The sequence below is a fragment of the Cynocephalus volans genome, chromosome 7 (assembly GCF_027409185.1).
Source record: "Cynocephalus volans isolate mCynVol1 chromosome 7, mCynVol1.pri, whole genome shotgun sequence".
Taxonomy (NCBI): domain Eukaryota; kingdom Metazoa; phylum Chordata; class Mammalia; order Dermoptera; family Cynocephalidae; genus Cynocephalus; species Cynocephalus volans.
Window position 1 is genome coordinate 130,518,308 of NC_084466.1, and position 14,512 is coordinate 130,532,819.

General features: G+C 43.0%; 1 protein-coding gene across 4 annotated transcripts in view; it reads left to right on the forward strand.

The window, feature by feature from the left end:
- Window positions 1-517: 517 nt before the first annotated feature.
- The window catches only part of CNNM1 (cyclin and CBS domain divalent metal cation transport mediator 1), a 56,993-nt gene continuing 42,998 nt past the window's right edge, over window positions 518-14,512 (forward strand). For all 4 annotated transcript variants that reach the window (XM_063103116.1, XM_063103118.1, XM_063103117.1 and 1 more), the window contains exon 1: window positions 518-2,087. In XM_063103116.1, coding sequence (XP_062959186.1) covers window positions 518-2,087 — 1,570 coding nt within the window. The remainder of the gene's footprint in view (window positions 2,088-14,512) is intronic.

The window sequence follows — 14,512 nt, forward strand, 5'->3', positions numbered from 1 at the left end:
ATTTGGAAATTTCTACAATATGAAAGGTCAGCTGAAGTTGAAACCAAACACTGCATCTTTTCACAGATTCAAGACTTGCCTCCACAATATCTTTGACCAGAAGGGGGAACGCAAGCGTTTAGGAGGAGAGGTAAAACCTAGGAAATTTCCCCGAGCCCATGGGGAAGCTGTGGTGCCGGCAGGGAATTACTGCCGGGAAGGAGTTCGCAGATGGGCACCCTGCTGCTGGAGTAGAAAGCCATGCTCCAAGCCAAGCCTTCTCCGGGCTGCAGCTCAGATAACTGTATACCGAAGTGTGTCCTAGCTATGCATAGTGCCGTGATGCGTGGCCGTCTCCAGCCTCCTAAAGGCGTCCCCTACCCAGGCAGGGTCTGAACCCCCACCGCCTCCTGCCCACGCGCATAGGGGGCGTACACGTGGTGACCTGCCTGAGGCCGGGTTCTCGGCTCCGGCTCCTCCTCCCTCCAGCTCTCACTCTGCTTTCTGCAGTATCACGTGCAGCCTAGCCGGGTGCAGGATGGCGGCGGCGGCGGTTGCGGCGGCGGCGGGTGTCAGGCTCCGAGACTGCTGCAGCCACGGCGCTGTGCTCCTACTCTTCTTTTCCTTGTCTCCTCGGCCCCCGGCCGCCGCCGCCTGGTTGCTGGGCCTGCGGCCGGAGGACACCGCTGGAGGCCGCGTGTCCCTTGAGGGGGGCACCCTGCGCGCGGCCGAAGGCACCAGCTTCCTCCTGCGCGTCTATTTCCAGCCGGGGCCAGCGGCGCCCGCCACGCCGGTGCCAGCTCCCACCCTCTCCCCAGGAGAGAACGGCACCGGCGACTGGGCTCCGCGGCTAGTGTTTATCGAGGAGCCCCCAGGCGGGAGCGGTGTGGCGCCCAGCGCTGTCCCCACGCGCCCCCCGGGACCGCAGCGCTGCCGCGAGCAGAGCGACTGGGCGTCGGACGTGGAGGTCCTGGGGCCTCTGCGCCCCGGGGGTGTGGCTGGCTCGGCCCTGGTCCAGGTGCGGGTGCGGGAGCTGCGCAAGGGCGAGGCGGAGCGCGGGGGCGCGGACGGTGGCGGGAAGCTCTTCTCGCTGTGCGCCTGGGACGGGCGCGCGTGGCACCACCACGGTGCCGCCGGTGGCTTCCTGCTGCGCGTCCGCCCGCGGCTGTACGGCCCGGGAGGGGACGTGCTGCCGCCCGCGTGGCTGCGAGCGCTCGGGGCGCTCCTGCTGCTCGCCCTGTCTGCCCTGTTCAGCGGCCTGCGCCTGAGCCTGCTGTCGCTGGACCCTGTGGAATTACGGGTGCTGCGGAACAGCGGCTCGGCCGCCGAGCAGGAGCAGGCACGCCGCGTGCAGGCCGTGCGCGGCAGGGGGACCCATCTGCTCTGCACTCTGCTCCTGGGCCAAGCCGGAGCCAACGCGGCCCTGGCCGGCTGGCTGTACGCCTCGCTGCTGCCTGGCGTCGGGGGCACCGGGGAAGACTACGGTGAGGCGGGGATTCACTTCCCGTGGCTGCCAGCGCTCGTGTGCACCGGCGCCGTGTTCCTGGGGGCCGAGATCTGCCCCTACTCGGTGTGTTCGCGGCACGGACTGGCCATCGCCTCACACAGCGTGTGCCTGACCCGGCTCCTGATGGCGGCCGCCTTTCCCGTGTGCTACCCGCTGGGCCGCCTGCTGGACTGGGCGCTGCGCCAGGAGATCAGCACCTTCTATACTCGGGAGAAGCTTCTGGAGACGCTGCGGGCTGCAGACCCCTACAACGACCTGGTGAAAGAGGAGCTCAACATTATACAGGGTGCCCTGGAGCTGCGCACCAAGGTGGTGGAGGAGGTGCTGACCCCCCTCGGAGACTGCTTCATGCTGCGTTCGGACGCGGTGCTCGACTTCGCCACTGTCTCCGAGATCCTGCGCAGCGGCTACACTCGCATCCCGGTGTACGAGGGCGACCAGCGGCACAACATTGTGGACATTCTATTTGTCAAAGACTTGGCCTTCGTGGACCCCGACGACTGCACCCCGCTCCTCACCGTCACCCGCTTCTACAACCGGCCCCTGCACTGCGTCTTCAATGATACCCGGCTGGACACCGTGCTGGAGGAGTTTAAGAAGGGTGAGCAGTGGTCTTTCTCCTCCCCCAACTCCAGTCCCCTCCAATCCTATCATAACCATGTGAGGCTTCGGGTACCGAAAGCAGTTTCTCTCCTATGGTATCAAATACTCAAGGAGGCCCTAGCTCTTGGCTCCATGACTGAGCCCCAGGCCTCCTCCCCTCTACCTGGCTCATGGGGTGCACCATGTTCTTCATTCATTCCATTCCACCTGTATTTTTCCAGGGCCCACCAAGAGCCAAGTATTGAGCAGGTTGGACTCTGGGGATAGCTCTTGGAGGTCACTGCATAGTTCCCACCATTACAGGGACATCTCTACAGGCTCCCGTAATAAGCAGCCTTTGCTTTAAAATCCTCCCAGCCCCGGAAGCTCACCATTTCCAGAGCAAACTAACCATATTGCTGGACAGCTCCAGCCGCTGACAGTCTTCCTTACACAGAGCAGAAAATCATGTCTCCAGAGCCTCCCAATTTTGTCCTTTGAGTCCCTTAGAGAAAGCCTCAGACACCTTAGACATTCTTCCACGTGTTTAATTTCCCATCTGCTATTCGTTCCATCTAGTTCTGAGTTGGGGATTAAAAGTTGACTAAAGGCAGTGGAGTCTTGTACTTCTGGAAACTGTGGTACCAAGAAACAGGGTAGCTGTGGACCTGAGGAAATAGTCTGCGGAGAGGAGACCCCAGAAAACTTGCATATCCAAATGAGTGGGGTTTCCTTCAGTGCAGTAACCATCCTCCTCCCCTATACCCCAGGCTTGATGTTGTGCCTATAACATGTTTACTCCATGTCTAGGGTTTGTCTTTGAAAACTGCCTTCTGGGGTTGAGTTGATCCTCTTGGCATTACACAGTTTGAATGATCCATTAGTTCACCAGACTTGGCCCAGAAGAACCCTTGATTATTTTTGAAAATCGAATCTACTCTCAAGAGTCACCATTGAAAACATTCAAAAGACTATCTCACAGACCCTGAAAGCAACCCCAGACATAGTTTAAGAACAGTAACATGGTTAGAATAAATGTCAGAATGACTATTTTGAAGGAAGCCCTCATCTGTAGGTATGAGTTGGCATGTTTATTAAAAACAAAACAAAAAAAAATCAATCCACTGACTTTAGAATCAGGTTTCAAACATAGCTTCCCTGTGGCTAGCAGGACTTTCATTTGACAGTGCATTTTTAATACATTTTTTTGTTTGTCAGAAATTCAATCTCATTACCTTATCACCAGTACTCTTTAGGACTTTGAATACAAAGAGAAATCTGGAGTCTTCCTCTGGACACATACTTGTGTTTTGAAATCAAGTTAAATATCAAAACATAGCCTGAGAAGGGGAGAAGAAAGTTTAAATCTACTTTCAGTCTCAGATTTGGGGAGAAAACAGGCCTGGACTTTGTGTTGGTATCATGAGAAGGGGATGGAAATGTGTACGTGGCAGTTGTTTTGACCCAATCTGGACTTACCCTCTCATGCTCTTCTGTCTCCCCTTAATCCTTGCATGAATAGTTACCACTGCATTCTGAGGTTCATCCATACACTCTTAGAATTATGCTCATATTTTATGTACCCTACAGAAGTAGGATGGTGGATCTGGGCACGAAAGCTGTGAAAAATCTGTATTAGTTTGCTAAGGCTGCCATAACAGAATACAACAGACTGGGAGGCTTAAACAGCAGAAATTTATTTTCTCACAGTTCTGGAGGCTAGAGGTCCAAGATCAAGGTGTTGGCAGGCTCAGTTTCTTTTGAGGCCTCTCTCCTTGGCTTGCAGACAGCCACCTTCCTACTATGTCCTGACATAGTCTTTCCTCTATGCATGCATCCCTGGTGTCTCCTTAGGTGTCTGAATATCCTCTTTTTACAAGGACACCAGTCAGATTGGATTAGGGGCTACTCTAATTGCCTCATTTTAATTCAGTCACCTCTTAGGAGTGATAGTAAAGATAGAGAGCAGTTAAAGTAGGATCTCATTGTCATGTGCTGCCAGAAGACATTTTTAATGAAACTCCTGTGAACTCATTCATTCATTCATTTTGTATTTGTTGAGCATCTATTCAGTTTTAGGCAACAGGGGAGAAAAGAAGACTGCTTTCAGAAAGTTAACAGTCTACAGGGCATACAGTGTTAGAATAAGAGCAGTCTTTAGAAGCAGATTGTGTCTTATTAACTTTTGTGTCCCATTAACTTTTGTGTCCCAAGCACCTTGCATATAGTAGATATTGATCTGAAATGAATCCCTCTGCAGAATTTCTAAATCTGGTCTGAAAAAGGCTCAATGGTGTTCTATTAATAGTTAGTTTGTAGTTAGGTAGATCACTAGAGAAGCAGGCTAATGCACTGAACACGATACCAAGGAAGATTTCCACGTCTCTCCAGAGCCTTGCCACTTCCTCAAAGTATGGTCCATGAACCAGCAGCATTAGTCTTGCCTGGGGGCTTATTAGAAATGCAGAATCGCATGCCCCATCCTAAATCCGCTGACTGAAAATCTGCATTTAACAAGCCCCCAGGTGGCTCAAGTGTACATTAATGCTTGAGAAGCATTACCGACAGAGAACCCTTAACATGCTTGATAGATTTACTTAGAATAACTACTAATTTACTAAGATTTACTAAGGACTAATTAACAAGGTATGTTCTCAGGCTCCAAGCTACATAATACAGTGGTCATTTTCTATAAGAGCTATGTTGGCAACACGGGTTAGGAGAGAAAAGCTGAAGTGATGAACTGCTTTTCTTTACTTCTAAAAATAACTTTATATGCAAGTCTTTAATAATTCTTTTATTTCCCTCACTTCCTTGCATCTCAGGTAACTTAACCACCTAAACATATGCCTTAGGAAAATACTAATATTAATAGGAACAAAAGTTACCATTAATTGAGTGATAATTCTGCCAGACACCATGCCAAGCCCTTTACATACTCAGAACAACCCTCCTGGATAGGTATTATTAACTCTATTTTACAGACAAAGAAACCAAAACTCAGATCAAAAACATGACTTGCTCAACTTTCCATAGCTAATAACTGACTGAATTGTGATTTGAACTAGGTCTTTAGGACCCTAAAGCCTGTTCTTTTTCCCACTCTACCAGTCTTATTTTCTCTTCCATCCTGGAATTCCTGCCACCCAAAGGGTTGAAAGCTGACCTTTTCACCTCTGACTTGCTGCCCATGGCTGATTCACTTCTAGTTTCTGCAAATTAGAAATGTAGCTTTTGTAAATAATAATTGCTAATATGCATATTGCACGTTACAAAACATGTCTATCTACCTTCTCTTATCTGATCCTTAAAACAACTCTGCTGTTACAAGTGACAACCCTAAGACCTAAGAAAGATTACTTGGCCTGCCTAACATCATCACTCAGCTAGAATATTCCAAGGCCCAGATTCAGATCCAGGTTACGTGACTTCAAAGCTCTTTGTCCATATGGAATTTTATCTCTATATTTCTTATGAGTTGCAGGTCTGTAGAAGTGGGGAAAAGGAAAATGTCTTTCCAACTAGCACGCTAACTTTACAAAAGGGAATAGTATCTCTCCCCACTGGACTGTGAATTCCTTGAGGGCAGAAAATGAATTTTATTTACTTTGTATCCTCAGGAGAAGCACAGTGGCCGTCATGGCTAGGGGATGAATAAACATTTATTGAACAAATGATTTTAAATGGCTAACTTCTATATATTTCTATCTTTGAGTGAGGTGAACTCCAAGGACAGAATGATTAGTGTTGTTCCATTGACCACAACAAGTTTTAGAACACTTCAAAATTCAAAGGTGTCCTCAGGAACAGTAAGCGCAGAATGCAGAGGCTTCTACAATGAATGTAGAAGACCAAACTGAAACTTCAGGCACCGTAGCTAGACAGTCTCCAGCCTTGACGCCGCTCCCTTTGGTTCTCCTAAACTGCTGATGGGTTAATAATCCATGCTTCTCATGCTTATGTGTAAAGGGAGACTAAAGCCTACGTAAACACCGAGGAGGTTCAAGGAAAAGCCACCTACCACTATTTTTAGACAGACAAAAAAACTTTAGAACTGCCTTTCATACATGTGTAAGCTAAAAAAGAGAAAAAGTCTTCAGTGAAAGAAGTCTTAAGTATGTGCTCAAAAAACAAAGTTTTTCTGAAAGTTTTACCCCAGAAAACAGAGAAAGAAATTAAACCACAAACACTTTACACTCTAAAGGGAATTAAAGAGAACATGAACTCTATAAGAAATTTTAAAAGTAGATAAATGGACAAAAGAATTAAATAAAAAGTAGTTGGCAGAGTCAAAGAAAAAAATAAGAAAAAAACCCTATTATTTCAGAAATAAACACATTAGTAATGTCAAAGAGCGGAATCAACACAAAAGCAGAATTCCTGATAAGAAATAGATATGGAAGAAAAATAAACAAATAAAAGCAGCTGTGTGTGCATACACACACACACACACACACACACACACACATATATATATGTACACACACACAAACACATACATATATACTATTTGGACAGCAGACAATAAGAGACCCTGAGGCAGAGAACAAAATAAATAAAAGATTTAAAAAACAATTTCCAAGTTAAAACAGAAGGAATATTTCCTAAAATGAAGAACTGAATCTGTATATCACAAGGGTTCATGGTATCTAAGGAAAAATTAATATCAACCATCAAAACAGAATTAAACTGAAGAAATTACTTAACATCAGAGACATAAAATTCTATGAAGATTCAGGCAGAAAAATCAGTTGTCCGCAAGAAAATAAATTAGATAATTGTAGTTCTGTTTCTTTATTTCATTCAAGAATCAGTCAAGAAGTTCTACTTTTTAAAAATAGCTGCAATTTTTGCTTCCACTTTATTATTAATTTCCATTTTCCTGTATTTTACTCACAGATTGTGATCTGCACAATTTTTGTTTGGACTAATTTATCATGGTTTTACCACTGGCTTATAGTATATGGCTTATACTTTCTTAACTCTTCTTTGAATACTTGAAAAGAAGTTGTATCCTTTGTAGAGTGCAAATTCTATGTACATCTGCTACATCAACCTTGTGAATTATGTGGAGTAGTCAGAACCCCTATGTCCTCATTTTGCCAACTTAATCTCTCAAACACTGAGAGGTGTTAAAGTCTCTCATTTCAGTTTCTTCTATTTCTAACAATTTTTACATCTACTATATATTTTGAAAATAAGTTACCAGCATATAAAGTTTCAAGATCATTACATCTTCATCATGGATTGCAACCTTAGCCAGTTTTTTAAAAACTCTTTTAAATATTTGATGTTTTTTGCCCTTAATTTCATTTTGATAGTAAAATATAACTCCTACCTTAGTTTAGTTTGATATATCTTTGCCCTCCTTCTATTTTTAACTTTTCTGTGTTATTTTGCTTTGAGTTTCAGATAGAGTACCCCATTTAGAAACTTTGATACTTTAAACTAAACTTGAGAATATCTGTTTCTTAAAGAGAAGTTTTATCCCAATTAAACTGATATAAAATCATTTTTTAAAAAATCTCTCCTCTTCCTCTTCCTGGGTCTCTACCCCAATTAGTGGCACCACTGTCTGTCCAGTCTCCCAGCTTAAAAACCTCTCCTTTACCACAAGCCCTCATATTATTAATTATTACCTTAGTCTGCTTGGGCTGCAATTACAGAATATTGTAGACTGGGTGGCTTAACCAACAGAAATTTATTTTCTCTCAGTTCTCGAAGCTAAAAATCCAAGATCAAGGTCCTGGCCCACTCAGTTACTGGCTAGGGATCTCCTCCTGGCTTGCAGAAGGCTGCCTGCTCTCTGTGTCCTCACATAGCCTTTCCTCAGTGTATGCGCACAGGCAGCAAGAGAGCTCTGGTCTCTCCTCCTCGTTTTAGAAGGACACCAATCCTGTTGGATTAGGGCCCACCCTTTTGACCTCATTTAACTTTAACTACTTCCTTATAGTTCCCCAGGGGGTTATATCATTCAGCATATGAATTTGGGGGGAACACAGACATTTAGTTCATAACAATCACCAAAGTTGGCCAAATATTTGGATGCCAATATTGCATTGAAACTATTTCTTGAATCTGTACATAATTTAATCCACTATTTCTTCCACTTAGGTTACTCATCGATTTTATTCAACAGTTACCATGTATTTGTGTAGGCACAGTTGAGACACCACCAATATGGTCCCTGTCTGCATGGAGCTTTCATTCTAATATAAGAGACAGAAATTAAACAAATGAGATGATGATTAAGAGCATAAGCTTTAGGACCAGACTGACCTTGGGCAAATTACTGAACTGTTTATGTATGTTTTGTTAGCTGTAAAATGAGGCTAATAATAGTGTTTACTTATAGGTTGTTTGAAATATTAAGATTATTATACTGTAATGCTTATTTTGTACCTGTCATATAACAAGTGCAAGTAAGTGTTAGCTATGATTATTAATTATAAACACAAATCTATTACTCATCCGTGCAACTGCCTCCTAAGAAGTTACACTTCTTCAAATTTTTGTCTCCCTCAAATCCATCCTCTCAGTGCCACTAAAATAATCTCTGGTAATGTCATCCCCTGCTTAAAACCCTTCTGCAGATCCCCACTGCCTACAGGATAAAGTCTAAGCTGGTACCACAGCCAGCAGTGACCTCATGACCTGCTTCCCGCCCTCCCCTCCAGCCTCATCACTCAGCGTTCCCTGCCACAGCTGTACACTCCAGCAACCCTGAACCTCGTGGTGCACTGTGCTGTTTCTTGTCTTTGTCCCTTTACTCATGCTGTACTCTTTGTCAGGAATACACTTTGCCTGGCTAATACAGCTACAGCTCCTCCTTTAACACTCAGCTCATGGGCCACCTCCTCTAGGAAGCTTCTCCTCCTGTAAACCCCAGTTTTGGCCAACTTCATTGTTCCATGTGCATATCTCTATTATTGAACTAATAAGCTATACTATCAGTATTTGTTTATAAGTGCCCCCCCCCACCATCCATATAATGAGCATCTGGAGGGCAAGACTGTCTTCTTTGTAGCTCCAGCACTGAACAATGGATATGACACAGTAAATTTTTAATAAATGTTTGTTGAAAGACTAAACAGGTGGCTGAAGGAGTTAAACTTTAATATAACGGGAGAGATCTGCAGATCTCTAGTAAATGAATTATTAATTATCTCCAGCCCAATTATTTTGGCAGGATGAATCAAACTTTAAGTGTTAGAAGAAAAGAGTTACATACATTGTTTCTCTGCGTCTTTAGGTACACCTATGTATTGCAACAACTCCTTTTCATGTTCAAAGCACCGTGCTAAGAGTTGGGTGTATGAGATACAATCCCCACTTCCAGAAAGCCTAGAGCCTAGTGAGAGAATAGTATTCCCCTCTGCAAAGCTGGAAGGCAGGCTGGACTCACCTTTCCCGATGACTTACACTGGCATTGGAATTCACAACTCAAGTCTCAGTGTATAAGTATATGGGCAAGACAGACCTATTCATAAACAATTAAAAGGAAATTGCTATAATAGAAATGTGAAAATACAATGGGAATGTGCCACCTATGATTAGGTGGCATATTTTGCTTTTAAAAAATATTTACTGAAGTTTGTAAGTTTTTATACTTCATACAGAAAAATTAGAGCAGCAGAAAAAAGAAGTATGAAAATCATGACGATAATCATTCCACTATCCTGAAATAATATCTCTTAATATTTTGTCATATTTAAAATACATTGCACATAATAACAACCTTAATCAAATTCTTAAAAAGAGATTAAAGGGAAAAACTCATGGTCCTGCCATCATCCATAAATCAAATGTCCTATTCTGATCCCAAGAGTGATTTTCTTATATGATGGTATTATTTTCACTACAGTTTCCTCAGGGTTGAGTTCTACAATTTGGGAAGATTATTTTATAAAATAGAGCCTTAGAAATTTATTGTACTTAACTTCTAAAATTTACTACTCTATTTATCGAATTGTTTTTAGGAGAAAACCAGCCCTAGACAACAAGGGAAAGGAATAAAGCTTTGCTCTGAAGTCAGAGGTCTCTGGGCACGACAGGTCTGGTATTTAACTCAGTTGAACAACTTAGCTCTGTTGAGTTAGTAACACCCACATATGCACAATCCATATATGCTGGGTTACTGTACCTGTAGACTAGCATGGCTTTAAGATGGCCTGTGGCACTTTTCATACCAGTCTTTGCTCATTCATTGATTCATTCAGCAAATAGTTTTTGAACTCCTGCTTTGGGCCAGGCACTGTACTAGGCCCTGGGAATACAGCGGTGAGCAAGATACACATTGACCAGTCATTATGAAGCTGAAAGTTATCCTCTTCCATCTTTAGTCTTCCTGCAAGTGTTTATTGCCTAAAGTATGTGGAACCAGCCAGTAAGGGCTTCTGGCCTCGACACAATGTAACCTTTTCGCTGAGGAATAATTTGGTTGAAAAAGTCAGTGTTTTACTTTACACTTTAAATCCTGATGTGAGCTATTTCAGCAGGAAGAATAATCATTCCATTGCTTAATTCTCTAAAAACTGCCAAAACATTAGTGCTATATAATTTGTCTTCCATAAAAAAATTCAAAATTATTTTCACTCAAAGTTATATTTCACTGATATAATTAGATGTAATATACTTTAAAATGTGTTCAACTTTACTTAAGTAATAATTAGTAAAAATTGGAATGAGATGTTTACCTTCTAAACAATACAGCAAACGGTAAGCAAAGGATAGCTCATCATGTGCAGGGAGAAAGAACAAAAGAAAACAAGAAGAAGCAAAAATAATTATATGAGATAATAAAGTTGTGTGTTTATATTTTTGTTGTTAAAATTTTTCATTATGATTGTTATAATGTTGTTATGTAATATTCATTTTTTTTTTTTTTAACCCGGGCAAACGTAATGCCAGGTAACAGTAAAATCTGAGCTGTAACAGGCACAAAAAAACCTGAGGGAGAATCTAATTTACACTTTTTTTTAGATGTAGTTATCTTTTCCAGGCCATACCAGCCTTCGTTATCAGACTATCTTTTTATCTAATCTAAATCTCACAGGCTGCAGTTAAATTCCATTTCCTCTTTTTATCCTAAGTTCTTTTTATTGGAAGAATATCACAGCTCACCTCAGTTCCTTTTTGTAACCACCAAATACATTTCGTTGTGTTTCTAGCTGACTCAAAGCATTTGGATGTCTCAGAGGAGAGTCCATGGGTTTTCCTGGTAGTCTCTTAAACTCGTTCACCTCTGGGCCCACATTTGGGAACCCCTGGACCTTCAATAACAACTCTCAAATCCTCTTTTTATTTTTGGTTGTATGTTTCTTTCCAAACTGAGATTCTTCTCAATTATTTTTTTCTTTCTTTCTTCCTTCCTTTCTTTTATATATTGAAGAGGCATTATTCTGTGTCAGGCCTGTGCTGGGCACTGGAGGTTACAGTGTGGATAAGACAGACACATTCCTGCCTTCTTGAGGCTTGCAGTCGAGTTGGGAGAGAGACACTAACTGAAAGAATAAGTACAGACCATGATAAGTGATTTGAAGAAAAAGTATAGGGAGCTAGGAGAGCATATGATTGGGGGCCTTGACCTGGTCTTATGGGTAAGAATAGACTCCCCCCTCCCTAAGTGGTGTTTCAGCTGAATCCTAAAGGGTGGTGAGACGGAGGTCATCAGAGGAAGAAGATCTTCCCAGGAGAAGGGAGTAGACATGCCAGGACTCTGAGGAAGGAGGCCCAGCAGGAGTCCCATGAGGGCTTCCTGGGCCATGTGACACCCATTAGGGAAAGCGCCACCTCCACCAGCCAACCTTCCCTTTGCCCCCAGTGATGATTGACATTGTCTGGGCAGTTAAGTCACTGAGTACCAGGGTTCTGGCAGATAGACATGGATATATACATGGGGATGACAAAAAGGGAGGAACGAGAAGGGAGGAAAAGCCCTGATGGCAATGATGGTACAGGGCAGCCTTGGTACAGTCAAGGGCATCCAGAAAACATCTGGGGGCGGGGGGTAAGGGGAAGGGAGAAATAATTCTCTGGAGAGATCTGGGAAAATGTATCTGAGGAAGTAGAATTTCAGCTCGACCTTGAAAGAAGGAGAGGGACTCTGATAAGCAATTGTGAGGGGAAAGAGCATTCAGCTGAGGCAGGAGTTTAAGCTAAAAAAATAAAGGCAGAGGGGAGAAACACTACATTTGAATGCTGGTAAAGCAATTATCATGATGCTGCTTTTCTTGCAGAAAAGTGGGGAACTAGGCAGAATGAGGTATTTGTCAAACATAATTTTTGTTCCCTTCGAATTCCAAAACTGTATGATTTAACCATTTTTGATGGTGATATTTCTAAAGTGTTTTATACCCATTTCTGTCTTCCTCGACAAAGGATCCTAAATATAACTTAATCTTTTCTTGATGACGCAGGATCGTGGTCATGGGAATGTAGTTATTTTGTGCCGTATTATAAAGCTGTTCTCTGTCTACTGTAAATTTTTCCCTGTCTTCTGGCTGTCAGCTGTTAGTTCTCTGAGTCTGTTTCAACCCTGCCCCACCATGCTTTTCACAAAAGCGTTCTTCCTGTGTCCATCTCACTTACAGCTTCTGTTTAACTGAGAAACTAAGTAAATGCCCATGTTGAGAATCATGTGCCTGGTATGAAAAAAGCTTCAATTAATAATTGTTGGATAAATGATTGGTTAGTCTTTGACTGGAAGACTAAGCTGTGGATTGGTGTAGGGACCTGGGACACTTCCTACTGGGGCCAGGTTCAAAGCTGTGCAGAGTCAGACCTCCAGGTGATGGGTCATTACTCTGCTATTTTTGAAGTGTTGCTTAGCAAACCAAACTGCCTGCTGGCTTAGATTCTAGTGACTAACAACTATTTTTTTATGCCCTGGTGATGTCGGTTACCATGGTGCTCTGGATGATAACGTTGGCTTTTTCATAATTGCCTTTTAGTGGCTCAAGAAATTTGGGGGGTTGGGGAGGTGGGTAAAGGTGTTGATTAATCTATTTCCAATAAAGTAGGATAGGACAATTACTACAAAATGAAGCCTTTAAAAAAGAGAGAAAGGGGCAGTTTTGTTTTTCCAAATCTAGATGGTTGCTGCAGGATTGGTAGGATAACATTTTTGTGTTTCTCTTCCTGATTTGGTAGAGAATTATTTCATTCAATTTGATTGTATACGTAAAAATCACCTAGTATGTGTCAAGATAGCTTTTCTTATCTCATTCCAATAGAGTTCTTCAATATTAAGATATAAACATTAAGAGTTCACAGCCCTTTGTAAACGTAAGAGGCTGTAACTGTTGGCACTGTTAAAAATCTGGTATATGTCATCACAAAGAAGCATCCTGGAAAGCCAAACTGGGTAGCCCAGGGCTGTTTAGATTTACAAAAGGATAGAATTTTAGAGCCAGAAAAGGAAGCTTGGCTATCTCCTGGTCCCATCCTTTAATTTTAAGGTTGAAAAAACTGATACCGAGAAAGGACAAAGAAAAATAGCAATGATAATCCCTTATGGTAACAAAACCTTTATATTTGCAAAGATTTTTCCGATTCAGTAATTCATTTTGTGCTCACCGTGAATGTGAGGTCAGCTTTTTTTTTAGCCCCATTTTGTATATGAGGCATCTGGGATGCAAGCTCAAGTATCCTTCTCAATGTTAGTGACAGAGGTAGAACCATAACCCGCAGCTGTGACTCACCGCCTAAGACCGTGGAGCCACCAACACGGAGTCCCAGAGGCCTGGACTCAGATACCAGCTCCTCCATTTACTAGCTGTGACAGGGGCAGGTCCTCTACCACTCTTTGGCTTAACTTCCTTCTTAAAAGGGGCATAATAATCCTACATTGTAAGTAAGACACTCCCCCATTGCCTCTTACCTTCCTGATCTAGTTAAATGAATTGTATATAATTAGTTATCATGTATATAAAGTCCCTTCTCTGATCCAGCCTATGTAAAACTCACTGCATATAATAAGAAAACAAAATTGAGAGCTGTTTACATTGGGTAGGGCCCAGGAGACCAAAACTGAGCCGTGGTAGATTCCTTATATTTCCTTTATCGTGTCATCAGTTAGAGTTAGGTTTCCTCCCCCATCACAGTGTCCTTCCTCAGACATCTCAGGCAAATGAAAAAAACATGACCATATCAACAAATATCACAACCATATATATACAAAACCCCTCAAATCTCCAAGCAGTCTACTAAAATAAAATATCAGGCTAAACATGGGAAGAGTTGGAACAGAAGGCAGAAGTCTTGTGTGGAGGTGGGACTATGACTCCTTTCCCCTTCCCAGCTCAAAGCCCTTCTCTTCCACTTCTGACTCACTAGTGAGGTGCTGCGCATTAGCTCTGCATGCTTTCCTGCAGGCTCTGGGCATTTACAAAATATGTTCCCATTACTCTTAACACATTAGAGACCATAAACCTGGGATTCGGC